Source organism: Canis aureus, chromosome 17, assembly GCF_053574225.1.
Source record: "Canis aureus isolate CA01 chromosome 17, VMU_Caureus_v.1.0, whole genome shotgun sequence".
Classification (NCBI taxonomy): domain Eukaryota; kingdom Metazoa; phylum Chordata; class Mammalia; order Carnivora; family Canidae; genus Canis; species Canis aureus.
This window is the reverse complement of record NC_135627.1, coordinates 975,350-993,522: the sequence shown is the minus strand read 5'-3', so window position 1 is coordinate 993,522 and position 18,173 is coordinate 975,350. Positions and strand designations below refer to the sequence as shown.

The following is an 18,173-nucleotide window of genomic DNA, read 5'->3' as shown; positions in this document are numbered from 1 at the left end:
GGAGGGTGGCTGGAACCTTGCTGGAGGAAGCAGGTATAGCCTCATGGGTCCTTCAGCCCAGGGGGTAGAGAGGATGTTTTTGAGAACAAGCTAATTAAAAGCAAACCTTGGGTAGTCTTGTGTCTCGCTTGGGTCTCAGGACTGGAGACCGAGTGCCTGGTGACACTTGCAAACCCCTGCAGTGGGGGAGGGGAGGAGTGGGGGGCTGGGCGGGCGGTGGGAACAAAGGTGGAATCACACACTGCGCCTTTTCTTTCCTTCCACCGGAGGTTTAAGATTACAATCAGCCTGCTCCTGTTTGAAATTCTCTGAGCAGAATTTGGAAGAAAAGAGGAAAAAAACAGGCTTTGGGGTTTTGTTTTGTTTCAAGCAGGGAAATTGTGCCTCCTACTTTTTAGTGTGAAAACCAGACTTAGGCTATCGGAAATCATTAGATTGGGTCTGACTGTGGCCCTGGTCTGCGCCTTCCTGGAGCAGGATTTGATTGTCTTGGAAAGGTGGCGCAGGATCCTGGGACAGGCAGCACACGTGGCCATCCCAGGGCCTGCGGGGGGGAGGGCGGTTCATCATCCTTTGGGTTCGGGTTCTGCATGGAGGTTCACCATCCTGGTGCTGGGCCAAGAGGTCAGGAAAGCGTCGCAGGGACCCAAAACACATCCCCAAAGAAGTGATGTGAAGGACGCGCACAGGGAACCAACACGTGGGACCAGCAACAACGTGAATAACCCCCAAGGGACAGGTGTGAGTCCGGGGGCGTCCGGGGTCAGGCGGGGAAGGCGCGGAGCCGCGTGTTTCTGCTGGAAGAGGGGGAGGAGACGGGGCTGTGCTAAGGCAGGGCTGTGTCTGCCAGCTAGTTGCCCTCCATCTGGGGGTGGCTCCTTCCTCCTGGCAGAGACCCCCAGGCTCCTCCGGCCCCTCTTGAGGTGCCGGCCGGCAGGGGGGGGCTTTCAAAGCTGCCCCGGGGGTCAGAAAGGCCGAGTGACCCGGGAACAGCCGTCAGGTGGCCAGGCAGTCAGGGGAGTTAAGGGGAAGAGTGGCTGGGCCAGACCCCGGCCAGTGGGGGGCTTCGGGGGCAGGGTGTGTGTGTGGGGGGGGTCGGGGGCCAGGGGGGCAGCCCTTGGTGGCCTCCAGGGGATGGGGCTGGAGGCCGGGACCAAACTGCCTGAACTCACCTGCATCCCACGGAACAGAAACAATGAAGCAGAAGGCGAATCGCCGCTGGATCTCCCACTAGGAGTTGCTCGAGTCAGCTCACTGACATCTCTGCTCTCCGAGACGGGCCTGCCAGCTCGGGGGTCATGAGGACCCCAAATATGCTCAAGGAGAAGTGCAGACCCGCCCGCGGGGAGCCACCTGCCACGGCCAGCCTAGCCGCGCGGCCCTCGAACGCCTTCAGGCTGACAGCTAAGCCCAGGATTGCTTCCCCCAGACCTGACCCGAGGTTTTTTTGCCGGACTTTCTCGGGAGAGATCGTACCTTCATGTTTGTTCTGGAACTCAGGAGGACATTCTTTGCTCCCAGGATTTAACGTGCTTTCAAGTAATCTGACAAAGCAATCAGCAATGGTTTCGACAGTTTGCCAGTTCGGTGAATTAGACTGTGACCTTGAAACCAGGGAATCAGATATTTTTATATCCTTGAAACAAGAGCCTAAAACGTCAAGGGAAAATCTAGGCCTTTGTTTTTCTTAAGCCGCAGAGGTAAATAATATTTTTGTTTATGCAAACTTCATTCCAAGGCAATATCATAAAAGAAGGTCGCTTGTTGTTTTTTGTTTTCTTAATTAATTTAATTAAATTAATTTATTTGAAGTTGCTTGTTTAACTGAAGGTTGGTGGAGTAGAAATTCATGGGAAAATGAATTTTGTTTTAATTGTCTCTTTCTGTTTCTGAGCAAACACTGCAAAGGCTGCATCTAGGTATTTGGGCTTTATCCAAAGAAGTGACTATGATGTCTTTGGGCAGCGTGATCTCATTTTCCCTTGAAAATCTGTTTTTTTGCACCGCAGACTCATGTTTGACTGCTGGAGATCTGTTCTGTGCAAGAAAACCGGAAGCAACCTTCACTCCTCCCTGAGACGCTCCGATGAGGCCGAAAAGGAAGAAGGTGACCCTCAGATCGACGTCCCTGATGTCATCAGGCTTGTCAGAGACCCGCCGGAGCAGTCACACCCCCCTGCAGGTAGGGCCCTTTGCAACCTTATTTGGACCTAGAAGCTGTTGCTGCTGATCGGATTCAAACATCCTGCCCATCGCTCTTCCAGTCGTTTTAGGAGATGAGTGTGTTTTGGATCTGGGAGGACAGTCACGCGTGGCGTCTGCATGGCACCCCCCCCCCCCCCCGTGTCCCCGTGGCATCCCTGTGGCATCTGCATGGTGTCCCTATGCTATCCCTGTGGTGTCCACATGGTGTCCCCATGGCATCTCCATGGCGTCCCCGTGGTGTCTCCGTGCTGTCCCCGTGACGTCCCTGTGGTGTCCCCATGGCGTCCCCAGGCACCTGCTGCAGGCCCGTGGCTATTACCTACCTGCCCCTCTGAGGAGTCTCCCATGACCCTCCTCATTTGACCTCCTGGAGGTTATTCTGATGAGCGGCTTAACATTAGAGGGAAAAAGCTCATTTGGATTAGAAATGAAGCCCGGTGCCCGGGAGGGTGACCAGCACCAGGCATGGCTTCTCATCTGAGACCCGGGAGGTGGTGTTGAATTCGGTGGGTCATGGATCCATGGCCACTGCCCGGAGGACAGGGGAGCATGACAAACGCTAGCTGAGAACCCCACACTCCTCAGGGCCTGGCCTGACCCTAGTCGGGTGACCTCCCACATGCCCTCCTGCCCTCCCCTGAGCCCTCCTGCCCTCCTGTGTGCCATCCCCTGTGCCTCATCCAGTTCCTCAAAGCAAGCGAGAGGCCTGCTGTGCGGTGTGCGGTTCACCAGCACTGAACTCCCTGCACCCCTTCGTCCCCATCCTATGCCAACAGTAGTTCTCAGGAGACAGGGCAAGCAACGTGCCACCTACAAAGGGATGGCACGGGTAGGACGACGAGTGTCCACCCAGGGCTGGGCTGGAGCCGCGAGGGAGCACAAGCAGGGCCCTCACCTCTGTCTCCAGGGATCCCAGGCCTTGCCCTAAGCGGCCTCTAATGTAGGTGGGCAGTGGGGCTAAGGCGACCCTGGGCTCCCTCGTGGGCTGTGTCCCTCTGGCCTGTGTCCCTTGTGGACTGTGTCCCTCTGGCCTGTCCCTCGTGGGCTGTGTCCCTCTGGCCTGTGTCCCTCGTGGACTGTGTCCCTCTGACCAGTGTCCCCCACGGACTGTGTCCCTCTGGCCAGTGTCCTTCACGGACTATGTCCCTTTGGCCTGTGTCCCTCGTGGGCTGTGTCCTCGTGGCTTGTGCCCCCTGTGGCCTGTGTCCCTCGTGGGCTGTGTCCGTGTCTGTGTTGCCTGGGCACCCCTTGGTGAGAGAGTACGTGCACCATCTTTGCACCTCGGCATTTGTGCTCCGTGTCCCATGTGTGCCGTCCGTCTGCCGACGGGGTATCTTGTGCACACCCAGGGTCTGAGCCACGGCTCCAGTGATGGGCCTTGCACATAAGGACATGGTTGGCCGTTTGCACCTGGCCAGTGGGTGGTTGCTTTCTGCTGTCATAGCCCCACTAGCATCTCTGTTTAGTCTTGTTGGTGCAGAAACCTGAGTTTTACCACTTCCTTTGTCGGTGACTGTTGGCCAGTGGGAGGCTGAAGCCTGAAACCCCAAGTCAGTCTCCCCACGATGCGAGTGTCCTGACTGACCGCCCGACTATGGGGCCTGGTTTTCTGGTACTGTCTGGGTTGGGAGCACAGCAGTGGGACGGCCACCCCTGGGGGTGGCAAGTGCAGGGGAGGGCAGGAGAGGGCAGGGGACGGGGCCAGGGAAGGCAGGGGAGAGCAAGGGATGGAGCCGTCACCCGGTGCACCTGGCCCAGAAAGGGCACTTGGGAAGGCAGCATGCTTGGTCCCTCGGTGAGGGCACGTGGGTGGTAGACACGGTGGACGGCTGACTTCTACAGCTGGGAGGTTGTCGAGTGTCTCCGTGCACAGTGGGGTCGGAGTGGCTGAGGCTCCAGAGTGGGACGCCAGAGCTGGACTCTGCTCGTTGCTCGGCCGCCTAGAGCGTGGGCTACAGGAAGGCCCTCCGCGGCTGGTGACAGTGGCAGCACGCGCAGCGGTGGTGGCAAGGACCCAAGGTGTCGTGGGCTCAGGCGACGGGCCAGGGTCCCATCTCGGCTGCGTAGCTGTGGGTTCCTCCTCCGTCCCCCAGTGGCAGGCCTCACGGGCCTCTGTGGCTCCTGCTCTGTGGACAGGCTGCTGCACCTGTGGCCCCTTCCCTGCTCCCTGTGGAGAGAGGGAGGAACTGGGGGCTGAGAGGAGGAGGCAGGTGCGGGGCCGCCTCCGTAGTGCACCTAGTGGGGCTGCAGCCCTGTGCCGGGTCTCGGCTCCCACAGCCCTGCTATTCCCGCCAGCGTCGGGTGCACCCACCTGCGGGTCAGAGCCTGCCCGACCGTCAGCCGCACAGGGAAGGCCTCCGGTTGCAGGGCGCTCCACTCCCTGTGAGCTGGCCCCACAGACGGCTGGGCAGCCTCTCCTTTCAGCGGCCAGGGAGGCACCTCGGGTCAGCGCCGGGGTCTCCTTCCTGGGGCCACTCTTGGGCTCAAGTCCCCGCTGGAGTCTGGAAAGGCCCCCAGCAGTGTGACCCCTCACCCCACAACCCCCCTCTTTCCAGAAGCAAAGTCGTGGCAGATGCTTCTCCCGCATGACGCCTTTCTGTGGGGCTGCACGGTCTGCAGACACAGGCGCAGGGTTTCTGCACACAACTCCCTTCCCCCCACGCCCCACAGGTGCCGCTGCTGCAACCCCTGCTCCATGACCCCTGGCACCTGACCCGACATGGGCTGGGCCTTTGTCACGCACCCAGGGCACCAGGCTGACACGGCAGCCCCAGAGTGGGGGCACCGAGGTGCAGGCAGTCCTGGGCCCCGGCTGTCCGTCCCATCCAGTTCTGAATGAACAGCTGAGGCAGGTTGGGCAGAGCCTGGAGAGCAACCAGGACACAGCAGAGGCAGGAGGCCAGACCAGACGGGAGCTGGTCACCTCACGGGAATGGGCCTGGGGTGAACACCACGTGTCCCGGAGGCGCCGGTGGTGTGTGGGAGACCAGCACACGCGTGCACACGTGTATTTCATCAGCGCAGCTTCCAAGCTCGCTCGGCTCTCCGCCTTCTGAGTGGCACTTCCCCATGCACACCCAGGTGCCCCGACTCCTGCTCTTGTGGCCTGCTCCCCGCCGGCATCCTCGGGCACCCACCCTCAGGTCCTCCCGCCTCTGCCAAACACCTCTGTGAGCGAGCAGCGCGGTAGGCAGGGAAGCGGCAGCAGCTGTGAACGTTCGTTGGAACGTCCCGTCCTCTGAAACCTCGGTTTTGAGAGCACGGGCGGGTGTTATTCTCACGGCGGCAATTCCTTGTCCTCGCTGTGACGCCGAATAGGTGGGGCCTGTCCGCGGGCACGGGGGGCCTCCCTGACCCGGGACTCTGGCCACTGCTCTCCTGCGTTTACTTTTCAAACGGTGAGTCTGTTCCGACGGGTTAGCAGAGTCTCTAATGACGCCAACAAACCCTTGAGAGTCACGCTGGGACGGCTGCCCGGAGACGTCTCGAGGATAAAAGACCATCAAGTGCGGTTCCTGATGCGAGCGTAAGGCCCACAGTTACCGTCTGCAACATGCGGTTGAGCCGTGGAGCTGCCGTGGCGTCGCCAAAAGCTCCCAAGGTTGGTGCTTTCGCGCAGCTGGACCTAATTCCTGCGCGTGGCGTGGACGTGAGAGCGTGCGTTCCGGTGGAGGAGGCCAGGAGCGCCCGCTGCAAACGCGGGGGGAAGAGCGAGGACGACCCCAGGGCGCCGTGCTGGGAGGGAAGCCGCTGCCCGGCGGCCTCGGCCTAGCTCTGCCGGGCGCAGGTGAAGGGCCCTGAGAGAACGTGGTGCACCCGTGCGAGGCTCCCCGCGCGTGGGCCCCTCCTGGAGCCCCCAGGCCGAGAGCACAGGGCGGAGCACACGGCCCTGGAAGACCTGCCTGGCGGCCACACTCCCCAACAGCCTCTTGTCCCAGATGTGACGTTCTCACCAGAAAACGTGCTGTTTGTAGACACAGAACTTGGGTGTTGCTCTAAACAGTCTTGTTTTCACCCTTTCCTGGTCCCTTGGGCTTTGCCCTTGGACTAACCGTTACTGGGGAAGCCAGCAGGAGCTCCGCACCTGCAGATCGTGCTCGCTGCTGCGAACCCGCAAATGTCTGGGGCCCGCTGGTGGTGGCTGGTCGCTGTCGGAAGCCACAACGAAAGCAGCCCTGGTGCCCCGCAGCCTCGCGGTGCTCAGACTTCCCAGGACCTCCCAGATAGGCTCTGGGTGGAACCGACTAGGTGTTAATATGACGGATGTGACGGGTCACAGAACCCCAGGAAGGACTCTGGCGGCTGGAGAAGCCCCTCACGGGGACAGATGCCCGGGAGGCTGCTCATCCGGAGGCTCCCTCCCCAAGCCTGCCCCACCAGCAGCAGGAGTGATGTGCATTTTTATTTTTGCAGAAACTTGGTGGTTTTTCTGTTGAACCAAGTGCTTTATGACACGTGCTGTGGATCAACGTGATCCTGGGGCCACATAGCTCTGGGAAAGCACATGGCTGCTGTGTCACCAGCAGTGCCAGGCTGGGCCCCCCTGCCCTCCTTTGCTGCTCCCAGCAGTGATGCATGGCTGGTGGGGACAAGGTCTCCCTGCCTCTGGCCTTGTCAACTTCCGGACTCAAGTCCTGCCCACCTGTCTAGATGGGCAAGTGTACCTACCGCCTGTACCGCGAAGCGCTCATCTGTGAGGCTCTCAGCTTCTGGGGAGGTCCTGCCACCCTGACAGTGCACGGGCAGCTTTGTTCCTGACAAGCCATGTCATGCATCTCCAAGACACGGCAGCACAAGGACAGGCAGCATTTCCTTCCCGTGGCAAGCTTGGTGGCAGGCTTCTCCCCAAGGGCCTAGTACTGGGAACCACGGGGTCCAGGAAGCCCTGGTCACCCAGCTCCGTGCTCTGTGCGGAGCATGAGTGTCTCCATCCTCCACGTGCGAGGCATGGCGGTGTTTAGAAAGCACCGCACTGGCACGTTGGGTGGCACCTGTGGGTTAGCCGCATGGAGCAGCAGGTGGCGCGTGGCTGTTTGCAGGGGTTGTGCCAGCCAGGTGCTGGTTCTCCTGCGGCACCTGAGGGACGTGGAGAAGATGAGGGGGTTTCACTGCCTGCACGTTAAAGACTGCAAGATTCACTCCCAGACAAAACCTAGGACAACCCTTCGCAGGATAAAGCAGATGCCCTTTACGAGGACAGAACCAGCGGGGAGTGGGCCTGGGGAGGAAGGTGCTCAGGGCAGGCAGGGAAGACACGCACCGTAAGATGAGAAATGCTCGCCGGGTTGGGTGGGAGTGAGGAACGCAGAAAGATGAGGACACCTCCGTGGTCCCTACCCTCACGGGCGAGCATGCAGTCCTCGAAGCCATGCTGCAAACACCGCGGCGTGGACAAATGTCTTCAAGCATTTTGGTTTCCATCAGCAGCGTCCACTCGCAGGAATGGGAACTAGAGAAGTGATAAAGAGTCGTCTCAAAGCCAGTGACATCCTGGCACTGGCGCTAGGAGCTGGTGGCACTGCTCCACCGTGTAGACGGCACCCTTGCCGACAAACACCTGCAGCTGAACGTGAATGCATTCTTCGTGCGCTGGTAACGTGTTTTCCTCTGTCTTCCGGCGGCGGGGACAGTGTTACCTCCACGAGAAGATGTGTTTCCTGGGGTAGGACGTAAGGCTGGACCCCCACAGGCAGGACCTGGACCCCCTGTCCCGCGCTCAGCCCCAGCCGTGGGGGCGTGTGCCTTCACAGGGGCTCGTCTCTGGGTCTGGGCCCCGGGCTTCTGGCCTGAGCTCACCCCGAGGTTGGGAGCGGGGACATCTTGTGGGAGACTTTTCCTGGCAATTGGCAGGCAGCCCTGGGAAAATAGGTGGGTGTGAATAAAGCCCTGGAGGGCGGGGACCGGAGGGCCTGGTGGGCCTCCTCAGGCAGGGCAGCCCAGGCCACAGCCACACAAGTGTCCCCGAGGGCGGAGGGTCAGGCCCGGCTGGCTCAGCCCGAGTCTGCCCTGGAGGCCGGGCCCTCCTGCACCCCGGCCGCCCTGACAGCCTCGCCCCATGCTCCTGCGCCTCAGAGCCTCGCTGACACGTGTCTCTGTCCCATACTTAGAAATCGGACCGTGAGTCAGCTCCTGGGGTGCACTCTGGTTAAAGACGGCGTCATAGTGGTCCCCTCCCTCCACAGACGTGACACCGGCTAGTCTGCCTGGATGTTAGCAGCTGTCAGTGAGCGTTGCTGGGAGTTATTCATTGACTCCTGAGAGGGCCGATGTCCTCCTTCTCCCAAGAACTCCATTCTGACGGCCAGAATTCACCCGATGAAGAGACACGTCCCCCTGAGCTCCTCGTCACCATGATGGGCGGTGCGTGGGCCTGCGGCACACGTGCCTGGTTCTCTCCTTGGTGTCTACCAGCTTCTAGGGTAGTGAGTCTGCCGTTAGCACCTCCCCAATAGCAGCGGTGACAGCTTTTAAAAATATCACTTCAAACTGGTACAAAATAGAATTTAAGTGAATATGTTTAAATGATCTTGTTGGCTTCGTTGGGGGGTTCCTTAGCCGGCGGCCTGCCGTCCAGCTGTTGGACGAGGTGAGAGGCCACCTGTGAGCAGGAGGGGCAGACGAGCAGCTTGCTCTGGAGGGAAAGCAGGTGGTGGCGGCAGGGTCCCCACCCGGGGTCCATCCGGCAGGTCGCCCAACGTTTCTGGTCACTCTGTGTCTGGGGACATTAAAGCTGTAAGTCAGATCCAGTTTGGTGACGGGGTGCTGACAGAGTGGCCAGTGTCTGCTTGGGGCCTGCCTGCTGTCTTGTTTTTAACAGAAGTAAAAAACATAAAAATTGTATACATCTGAATCCATCGCAGACGTTCGCGTTGGTCAGATTGTCCAGTGTGGGGCCTTGGGAGCCTCTTCACATTGGCCTTCGGATCCGCCGGGCCTGCTGCTGCATCCTGGGTGGGTGCTGGAGGACAGGATCTCGGGCGGGGGTCTGGGAGTCCTCTGATTTACACGGCACTCTGATGACATGGCGCACACGGGGGGACCCCCTGCCCTGTGCCCCACTGCGCCCTGAGTGCGGCAGCCCCTCGGCGGCAGGATGAATTCCCATTGCAGCCCTGAGACTGTCCACGGAGGTCATGTCTGTCTGGCTGCCCTTCACGTGACTCATGAAGATGCAACCTGAATGTCAGGGAACGGTTTCCAGAACTTTCAAGTAGTTATGGTGACGTTTCCCTTTGTAAAAAAAAAAAAAAAAAAAAAAGTCATGATAGGGGCTCCTCGGTGGCTCGGGGGTTAAGCAGCCAACTCTTGGTTTCAGCTCAGGGTCGTGGGATCGGGTCCCACGTCGAGCTCAGCACTGAGTGCTGAGCAGGACATCTGCTTCGGATTCTCCCCCCGCCCGTCCCCCAGACCTCACCATGACTATCTGTCCCTAGTACTTGTTTTATAGGAGGGTTGGCCTTCCCTGTTCCTTTCAGCAGGAGTGTGGGCGGTCCTGCTGCCTAGGGCGTGTGTACAGCGATGTGCCCCAAGGGAAATGGTTTCCCATACCTGGGAAAGGACCGTGTGTTAGGGAAGTCTCTGGAAGCTTTGTGACACTTGCCCATGCTGGGAATGGGCATATATGTGTGTCAGACACCTCTCAGGAAGACGTCTGTGTCAAGAGGCTTTTCTGGGCTCAAATATGGAGAAGGGTTCATGCCCCGCCCTCCCGACAGCGGTCAGGGCTCACGGGGTGGCTGGCGGGGTGGCTGGCGGGGTGGCGGAAGAGGTGGGTCCCTGTGCACAGGAGCCAGGTGGACTCTTGGGACGGGGTGTTAGGAAGTACCTGGCGAGCTTCTGGATGCAGGTGTGCACCCCAGGCTCACGTGCTGTGGGTCTTCGGGCCTCACTCTGCTTTCCCCTGAGAGCCAGCTGCCCGGCCACGTCCTGCCTGGGGAGTGGGAAGCGCAGTGTCTCCACGCGGAGTTCTGTTGGTTCGTTCTGCTCCTCCCATAGGTGGCAGCTGGGGGTCGGTGTAAGCCCAGGTGTGGGTTCCTGGGCCCCGGTGCCCCTTCTTGCTGCGTGGCTGCAGCACAGCCATTTCAGGAGTGCTGACAGAGCGGCTGCAGAGTGCAGTCAGGGCCTGACCCCACTGGAGCTGTGCCACCCCCCACCCCCAGGAACAGGGACACGGCAACGCGTCTTCCCTCTGCTGCCCGCTCCGAAGCATTGGCAGAATGACCCTGGGGGAAACGGCAGGGAGCTGATCCTAAACTCACTTCCAGGCCAACCCCTCAGACTCCCTGGTGCCATGCATGCTTCCAGTTCAGAGCCAGCAGCAGCGGAGCTCCGATGCCCCCTCTGGCCTTCAGCACCCGGGCTTGCTCTGCACCTGCTCGGCACCCATGAGCCCCCCACATCTGCGAATGGGAGGTGAGGGAGCCCAGGTGGCATGGGCAGGGGCATGGAGAGCGGGCACCGTCCCTGTGCCGCTCCCCGGCTCGCTGCTGTCGTGCCCTGGGTCTCGGCTCCGGCTGTCCCCCTGTGGCGGCAGAGCAGCGGGCACTCACTGTGGTAGGAATGTGGGAAACTGCAGGGTGCTTCTTACACGGTCAGCACGCTCGCCCCACATGGCCCCACAGTCGGGGGAACTCCAGCTCGCTGGGGAACTGGGTGCTCGTGGCTTCTGCTTAGGGAGTCCTACAGGTGAGCTGCAGCCCGCAGGCTGCCCATCCAGCTGTGCGGGTGCCTTGGGAAGCACAGCTCATCCTGTGCCGCTCGGTCGGCTTCTGGATGCGCAGAGACAGTAGATGAAGGGATCTGTGTGACAGCTCGGTGTCACCCAGAAGGCCGTGTGTGTGTGTGTGTGTGTGTGTGTGTGTGTGTGTGTGACTGTGAGCGAGCATGTGTGCGTGTCTGTGAGTGTGCACACTGCCTCATCTTCACTTCATTTTTACTAACAGCTTCATTTCTGCATAAATCACAGACCATAGATTTTTCACTATCTTTATTTTTTAATTTAATTTAATTTAAATTCAATTAATTAATATATAATGTATTATTGATTTCAGCAGTAGAGGCCAGTGATTTCTGAGTTGTGTGCAGCACCCAGTGCTCATCTCATCACGTGCCCTCCTTCATGTCCATCACCCAGTGACCCATTCCCCACCCCCTCCCCCACAGGACCCTCTGTTTCCCAGAGTTAAGATCATCTTCCCCTATGATCCTCTGTTTTGTTTCTTAAATTCCACATATGAGTGAGATCGTATGATAATTGTCCTTCTCTGACTGACTTACTTCACTCAGCATAATACCCTCCAGTTCCATCCACGTTGAAGCAAATGGTGGGTATTTGTCGTTTCTAATGGCTGAGGAATATTCCATTGTACACATAGACCACAGCTTCTTTATCCATTCATCTTTCCATGGACACCGAGGCTCCTTCCACAGTTTGGCTATTGTGGACATTGCTGCTAGAAACATCGGGGTGCAGGTGTCCCGGCATTTCACTGCATCTGTATCTTTGGGGTAAATCCCCAGCAGTGCAATTGCTGGGTCGTAGGGCAGGTCTATTTTTAACTCTTTGAGGAACCTCCACACAGTTTCCCAGAGTGGCTGCACCAGTTCACATTCCCACCAACAGTGTAAGAGGGTTCCCTTTTCTCCGCATCCTCTCCGACATTTGTGGTTTCCTGCCTTGTTAATTTGCCCCATTCTCACTGGCGTGAGGTGGGATCTCATTGTGGTTTTGATTTGTATTTCCCTGATGGCAAGTGATGCAGAGCATTTCCTCATGTGCATGTTGGCCATGTCTATGTCTTCCTCTGTGAGATTTCTGTTCATGGCTTTTGCCCATTTCATGATTGGATTGTTTGTTTCTTTGCTGTTGAGTTTAAGAAGTTCTTTATAGATTTTCATCCCCTTTAAAATGTACAGCTGAGTGGTGTTCAGGCTGTTGGCAGACTTGGCCAGTGTCGCCATGAGCTTGAGGACACTCAGTTCACCCCTGAAGGAAGCCCCCGCCCCCGTGAGCAGTCGCATCCCGTCCCCGCCCCACAATCAGGGCTCTGCACTTGGTCCATGTGGATTTCCCTGTTCCGGGCGTTGCATGGAAATGGTCACACGCAGCTCACGAGGCATCGTATCTTGAAAGTTCTTCCTGGCACAGCCTGCGTCAGGTTCCGTCCTGCTGTGTGAATAGATGATGCTTCACCTGATTGTCGGGTGTGGGCACTTGGCTGGTTTCTGCTTTGGGCCACTTTGGGCCACTGTGAATCCTGCCTCCACCGTTTCCGCACCGGCTCCCGTGCATAGGGTCTTCACTGTTCCGGGGTGCACGCCCCGGGAGGAGGTGCCGGGGCACATGGTGACTCTGGGTTTAGCTGCTGGAAGACCACCACCCTGTTTCCCATGTGGCCGCAGCACCTCATATCTTCCTGGCAGCGGACAAGGCTGTGGTTCCTCCACGTCCTTGCCAACACCTGTCTTTGTCCATCTTTTTGTTTGCCGTCCTGGTGGGTGTGATGTGGCGTCTTGCCATGGTGGTTTTGGTTTGCATTTCCCTGATGGCAAACAATGTGGAGCACCTTCATGGTTCCTGGCCATCTCACATCTTCCCTGCGGAAATGTCTGTCAGCACTCTTGCCCACTTTTCTGTTGGGGTGTTTGTCTTCTCAGCATTAGCTGGGGGAGTGCTCTGTGCGTTGCAGGGACAGGTCCCAGGCCCCCTCTGCGCCCCTTGGGTCTCTCACCCCAGGGCGTCCCCTAGGGGTCAGGGTCGGCCTTGGTGAGAAGCTGTGGCCGCCTGTCCGCATCTGCTCAGGATGCCTGCAGGTAACTGCACATGTTCCCCTGTGCACTCAACTAGGCGCCTGCCCTGGGGTCTGTGTAAACATGCACTCGGGCATATAGAACCCAAAACGGGGTTACTTGGGAGACCTTTCCATGGGGATGTGAAAGGTGAGCAGTGCCTTCCGGGGCTCGTGTGTGCCATGGAGCATGGGTCTTGTGCTATCTGCAGAAAGGCCCTGGGGAGTGGGCAGGACCTGGGGTAGGGGGGATGGAGGGCGAGTAGGTCAGGGCCAGGTATCCTCACCAGTTCAATGTGCCAGGTAGGTTCCAGAAAGGGCCACAGGGCTAGAGCCTGAGTGCACCTTCTGGAAGTTGCTGTGGGCCTGAGTGGTGCACTGGTGGGATACCCTGGAGGGTGAGGGGCTTGAAGGGGCCAGCCTTCGAGAGCAGGACTGGGAGACACCAGGGTCTGGGCACAGACCCCTTTGCCCCCCCCCCCCACCCCGGACACTATGTGGGGAGGAGCGGGGAGATTAGGACTCATCCAAGGGGATGCAGTCACCATGGACACGGTGAAGTTGCTGCTTGAGCTGAGTCTGCCTGGGAAGACCTGGGTTCTTCCACGGCTCTGGTGCAGGAGGTGGGGCCCGAGCATAGACGTGGGGAGGTGAGCACCCATGGTCCTCGTTCATCGTGGGGGCACCTTTCGCCCTCATCTGTGGCCCATACTGGTCTTGGGGTGTTGAGGGCGCTATGTCCACTGAACACCTCACATGCTCGTTCTCGGCCCCAGATAGTTCAGGCATTTACAGATTAGAATATGAATATTGCGACAGGATAGAGGAAGCATGGGTTTTCATGCAAAAAACTCTTCCTTCTCTGGAAAGAGCATCCCCCCACCCTCGAGTGCTGAGCTGTCACTGCCTGCTTCCCGGGCCCTCTGCCCTCGGCCACCGCTGCTGGGACCTGATGCTCTGCCCCTGCCACAGCTCCCACTGCCTCTGAAACCTCTGGGGAGCCTGCCCCACGTCAGCACCTCCATGTGTCCCCGGGGAATGGGTATGAGAAGCTAAGACCCGTCTGCTTCATGCTGGCTCCAGGGTGCAGGCTAGGAACACCTCCCTCCCACGTCTGTGCCAAGACCTTAGCATTGGGTGTTGCTTCCACCTGCCAGCCCCAGGAGGACCTGAACAAGTGTGGATCTGGCCCCTGAGGATGCAGCCACCTGTGGATGGCTCTGCATGGAGCTGGGTCGATGTTGAGGTGTCTTTGCAGGTACCTGGAAATCATTTTGTATCAGAAGTGGCTTCAGGAAGATGGACATGATGCCAGTTATGCACATGTTGCACCATCCATTCATAAGTGGGGCCTAGAGGGTGTGTGGCATACTGCCCAGGGCTGGCCATGATGGTGCAAAGGCCTGGTCCTTACTGCCTGGTGGGCAGGTCCCGGTGGTGGGCCTGCAGTGGGAGGGAGGCCAAGGGGCAGTGAGGGCCAGTGGTACTGGGCTCATGACCACGGAGCTGAGCTGTGGGCCGGGTGGGAAGGCAGGTGCTGTGCACTAAAGCAGGGAGCAGGACTTGGGGGCACCAGCTGGTGTGGAGCAAAGTGGAGGCCAAGCTGTTCCTGACACCAACAGCAAAACAAACAGGAGCTCCCTCCCCAGCAGCCCCCTCTCTGCAGAGCCCTGGCAGCGCCCTGGCAGTGACTGGCTGGTAGATGTGGGGATTCCGCAGGTGCTGGTAGAATGCATTTCTGTATCCCAGCCCTGCACCCTGGGCTCCTTCACTCTTGGGAGGAGATGGCTGGAGACATTGCCAGCATCTTTACAATTCAGAGAAACCTCTCCTTTTACCTAGTCTGGAGGGAGGCTCATCAGGTCTGTGGTCTTCTCTATCTGCCCGTTTTCTAGTTTTCTGATTTCTATTTTTATTATTTCCTTCTATCTGTTTACTCTGGTTTTAAATGGCTCTACTGTTTCTAGTTTTTGAAGGTGGATGCTTGCATCACTGTATTTAAACCTTCCATCTTTTTCTTTCTTTGAGAGAGAGAGAAAGAGCACGCACACATACATGTGCATGAGTCAGGGAGAAGGGGAGAAAATCCCCGGCAGATGCCCCGCTGAGTGCAGAGCCTGACACAAGGCTCGATCCCAAGATCCTGAGATCGTGAACTGAGCTGAAATCAAGAGTCAGATGCTCAACCTGCTGGGACACCCAGGCACCTCAAACATGGGAATTTTAGAAGTGAAAAATGTAGTATCTGAAGTAAAAACCCCAAGAACTAGCAAACTTGGGAATAAAGCAGACCTTGCCCAATCTGAACAACAGGGAGACAGGCCAGAACAAAAATGAATAGTCTCAGGGACGTATTGGACTCTATCCTCAGAACGGATAGTCCTGCCGCTGGAATCACAGGAGAAAAGGACCCAAATGTGGCAAAGACACAAATGCAAACATTTGAGAAGTTGGTAGAACCCCAGTTAGAATAAATCCCCCTGAATCACACCAAGACCCCTCATGGTTGAACTTCTGAAAACTGAAGATGAAGAAACACTTCTTGAAAAGCACAACTACCATGTCTCCCTTGGTAGGAAAGAGACCATTTGCATAGCCCAATGGTGAGTCAGGACGTTGAGTTAGTGATTTTTAAACTCCCCACAAGAAACCTTCAGGCCTAAATGGTTCTACCCCAGGATTCCAACACACATTCAAAGAAGTAACATCAGCTCTATGCTGTCTCTTCCAGAAAATAAAAAGGAGGCGCATCCCAGTTCATCTTCTGAGGCTAGTATAATATTGATGGCAAACAACAAAGACAGGAAACCCACGGACAATATTGCTCATGAATACGGACACAGAAGTCTGTAACAAAACATTAGCAAAAAGAAGTTAGCAATACGTAGGAAGAATTACTCACTGTGACCAGGGTGGGTTATTGCAGGTGTGCAGGCCTGGTTCAGTATTTTGAGATTTATCAGTGGAATCCACCACATCAAGGGACTCAAGGAGAAAAATCACACCATCATTTCAGTCAGTCCAGAAAGATCATTTGACAAAATTCAATACCCATCCAGAAGAAGAGGAATACGGGGGAACTTCCTTGACTCGTTAATGAGCGCCTACGGAGAACAGCTGCAGCTAGCTGGGCGGAAAAGTCAGGCGTCCACTGTCAGCGCTCTTCCTCAGGCATGGGGCAGGAGAAGCAAACACAGGGCACAGCGATGGGCAGGGAGGAATCAGCCGTCCGTTCACAGGTGACACGATCATCTAATTATAAAATCCCAGAAATATTCCTGGAACTATTACGAGACAGGGTGGCAAGGCTGCAGGATACAGGATATACATCCAGAAGACATTATGTTTCTACTTATAGCAATGGACACATGGATGCCAAAAGTAAAGACGCAACATTATTTACAATTACTCAAAAAAATGGAGCACTTAGGCGCAGCTAACAAAAGTTGTGCAGGGCTGTGTGTCACCCCTGCCGATGCTCGGTGGGGACTTCAGTAAAGGGGTGACACGCTGCGTTCACAGGTCCAAGACTGAGTGTGGCACCTCTGTTCTCGCCACACTGATTCACTGCATCCCTAGCAGAATCCCAGAAAGGTTGTTTTATGGATATGGACAAGATGATCCTAAAATTTGTGGGTTTTTTTTAAAGATTTTATTTATTTATTCATAGACACACAGAGAGAGGCAGAGACACAGGCAGAGGGAGAAGCAGGCTCCATGCAGGGAGCCCGATGTGGGACTCGATCCCAGGACCCTAGGATCACACCCCAGGCTGCAGGCAGCGCCAAACCACTGCGCCACCGGGGCTGCCCGATCCTAAAATTTGTATGGAAAGTCAGAGGAGCTAAAATTCTTACTTTATCTTGGGAAGGAAGGAAAAGGAGGAGCCAGTGCCCCTGCTATCAAGACATTATTTTGCTATGTGTGCTGGGGCAGTGGGGTGCTTCCTGGCAGAGGAGCAGACCCTGGAGCACGATAGGAAACTCAGAAGCAGAATGGCACCAGTGGGGCCAGCTGATGTTCGGCTAAGATGGATGATGCAGGGAAGATTTTGCTTTTTTGACAAATTGAGCAATGGGAGATCCAGAGGCAAAAAAAAAGAAAAAAAAAATTGGACCTAGATTTCATACCTTACATAAAAGTTAACTCAGAGTGAATGGATTACAGATTTAAACAAAGCATACAACTGTAGTACTTTTGGGAAAATATAATAGATGATATTTGGGATTTAGGAATACACAGAGTTCTTAGACCTGATGCCAAAAACATGATCCATAAAAGGAGAAATTGGTAAATTAGACTTTGTCAAAATTAGAAACTTATCCTCTACAAAGGACGCTGTTCAGAGGTGGGCAGACTAGCTGCAGTCTGTGGGAAAGTATCTTCAGATCTGAAATCTGATGAAGGACTAGGAATCTCCAATCTCACTAGCACAGCAGCTGGTCCAGTTGGCAATGAGCAGATACAGACGTCAGGCAAGCCCATGGAAAGATGCTCAACGCCATCAGCCTTTACAGACATGCAAATAGAATCATGCTAGATACACTACGCACCTCCCAGAATGGCTGAAATAGAAGTAGTGATGACCACCCGCACAGGGGAGGATGCTGAGGGGAAGGATCACCCCTTTGCCGCACTGGTGGGGATGCAGCACAGAGTGGCCACTCGCAGAGCCTTTGCTGCCAAAACACGCTGCTGTCCTGCAACCCAGCAACTGCACTCCCAGGCATTTATCCCAAGACACAAAAACTTTACACAGATTCATGCATGTGAATGTTTATGTCAGTTTTATTTGTAATAGTCCAAACCTGGAAAGAGCCCTGTGTCCTGCAGTGGGTGAATGGCTAAAAAAAGGGATCCCTGGGTGGCGCAGCGGTTTAGTGCCTGCCTTTGGCCCAGGGCGCGATCCTGGAGACCCGGGATCGAATCCCACGTCAGGCTCCCGGTGCATGGAGCCTGCTTCTCCCTCTGCCTGTGTCTCTGCCTCTCTCTCTCTCTCTCTCTCTCTCTCTGTGTGACTATCATAAATAAATGAAAAAAAAAATCTGTGGTCTGTCCTTGCCGTGGAGCATCACCTACTCTGCAGCAACAGGAAAGAACCATGCACTACAGCCTGGATCGGTCTCCAGAGCATCAGGCCGAATGCAGGAAGCCAGTCCCCAGAATTACACACGGGCGCAC

General features: G+C 56.6%; 1 protein-coding gene across 4 annotated transcripts in view; it reads left to right on the top strand.

Moving 5' to 3' along the window:
* The first annotated feature begins 574 nt into the window (after positions 1-574).
* MCF2L (MCF.2 cell line derived transforming sequence like) overlaps positions 575-18,173 on the top strand; it is a 133,210-nt gene continuing 115,611 nt past the window's right edge. For 2 of the 4 annotated variants that reach the window (XM_077854902.1, XM_077854896.1), the window contains exons 1-2: positions 576-739; positions 2,010-2,182. In XM_077854902.1, the coding sequence (XP_077711028.1) occupies positions 2,014-2,182 (169 nt within the window). In that variant the 5' untranslated portion in view covers positions 576-739; positions 2,010-2,013. Of the gene's footprint in view, positions 740-2,009; positions 2,183-18,173 lie in introns of all 4 variants that reach the window. The other 2 variants (XM_077854904.1, XM_077854900.1) reach the window with 2 other exon arrangements.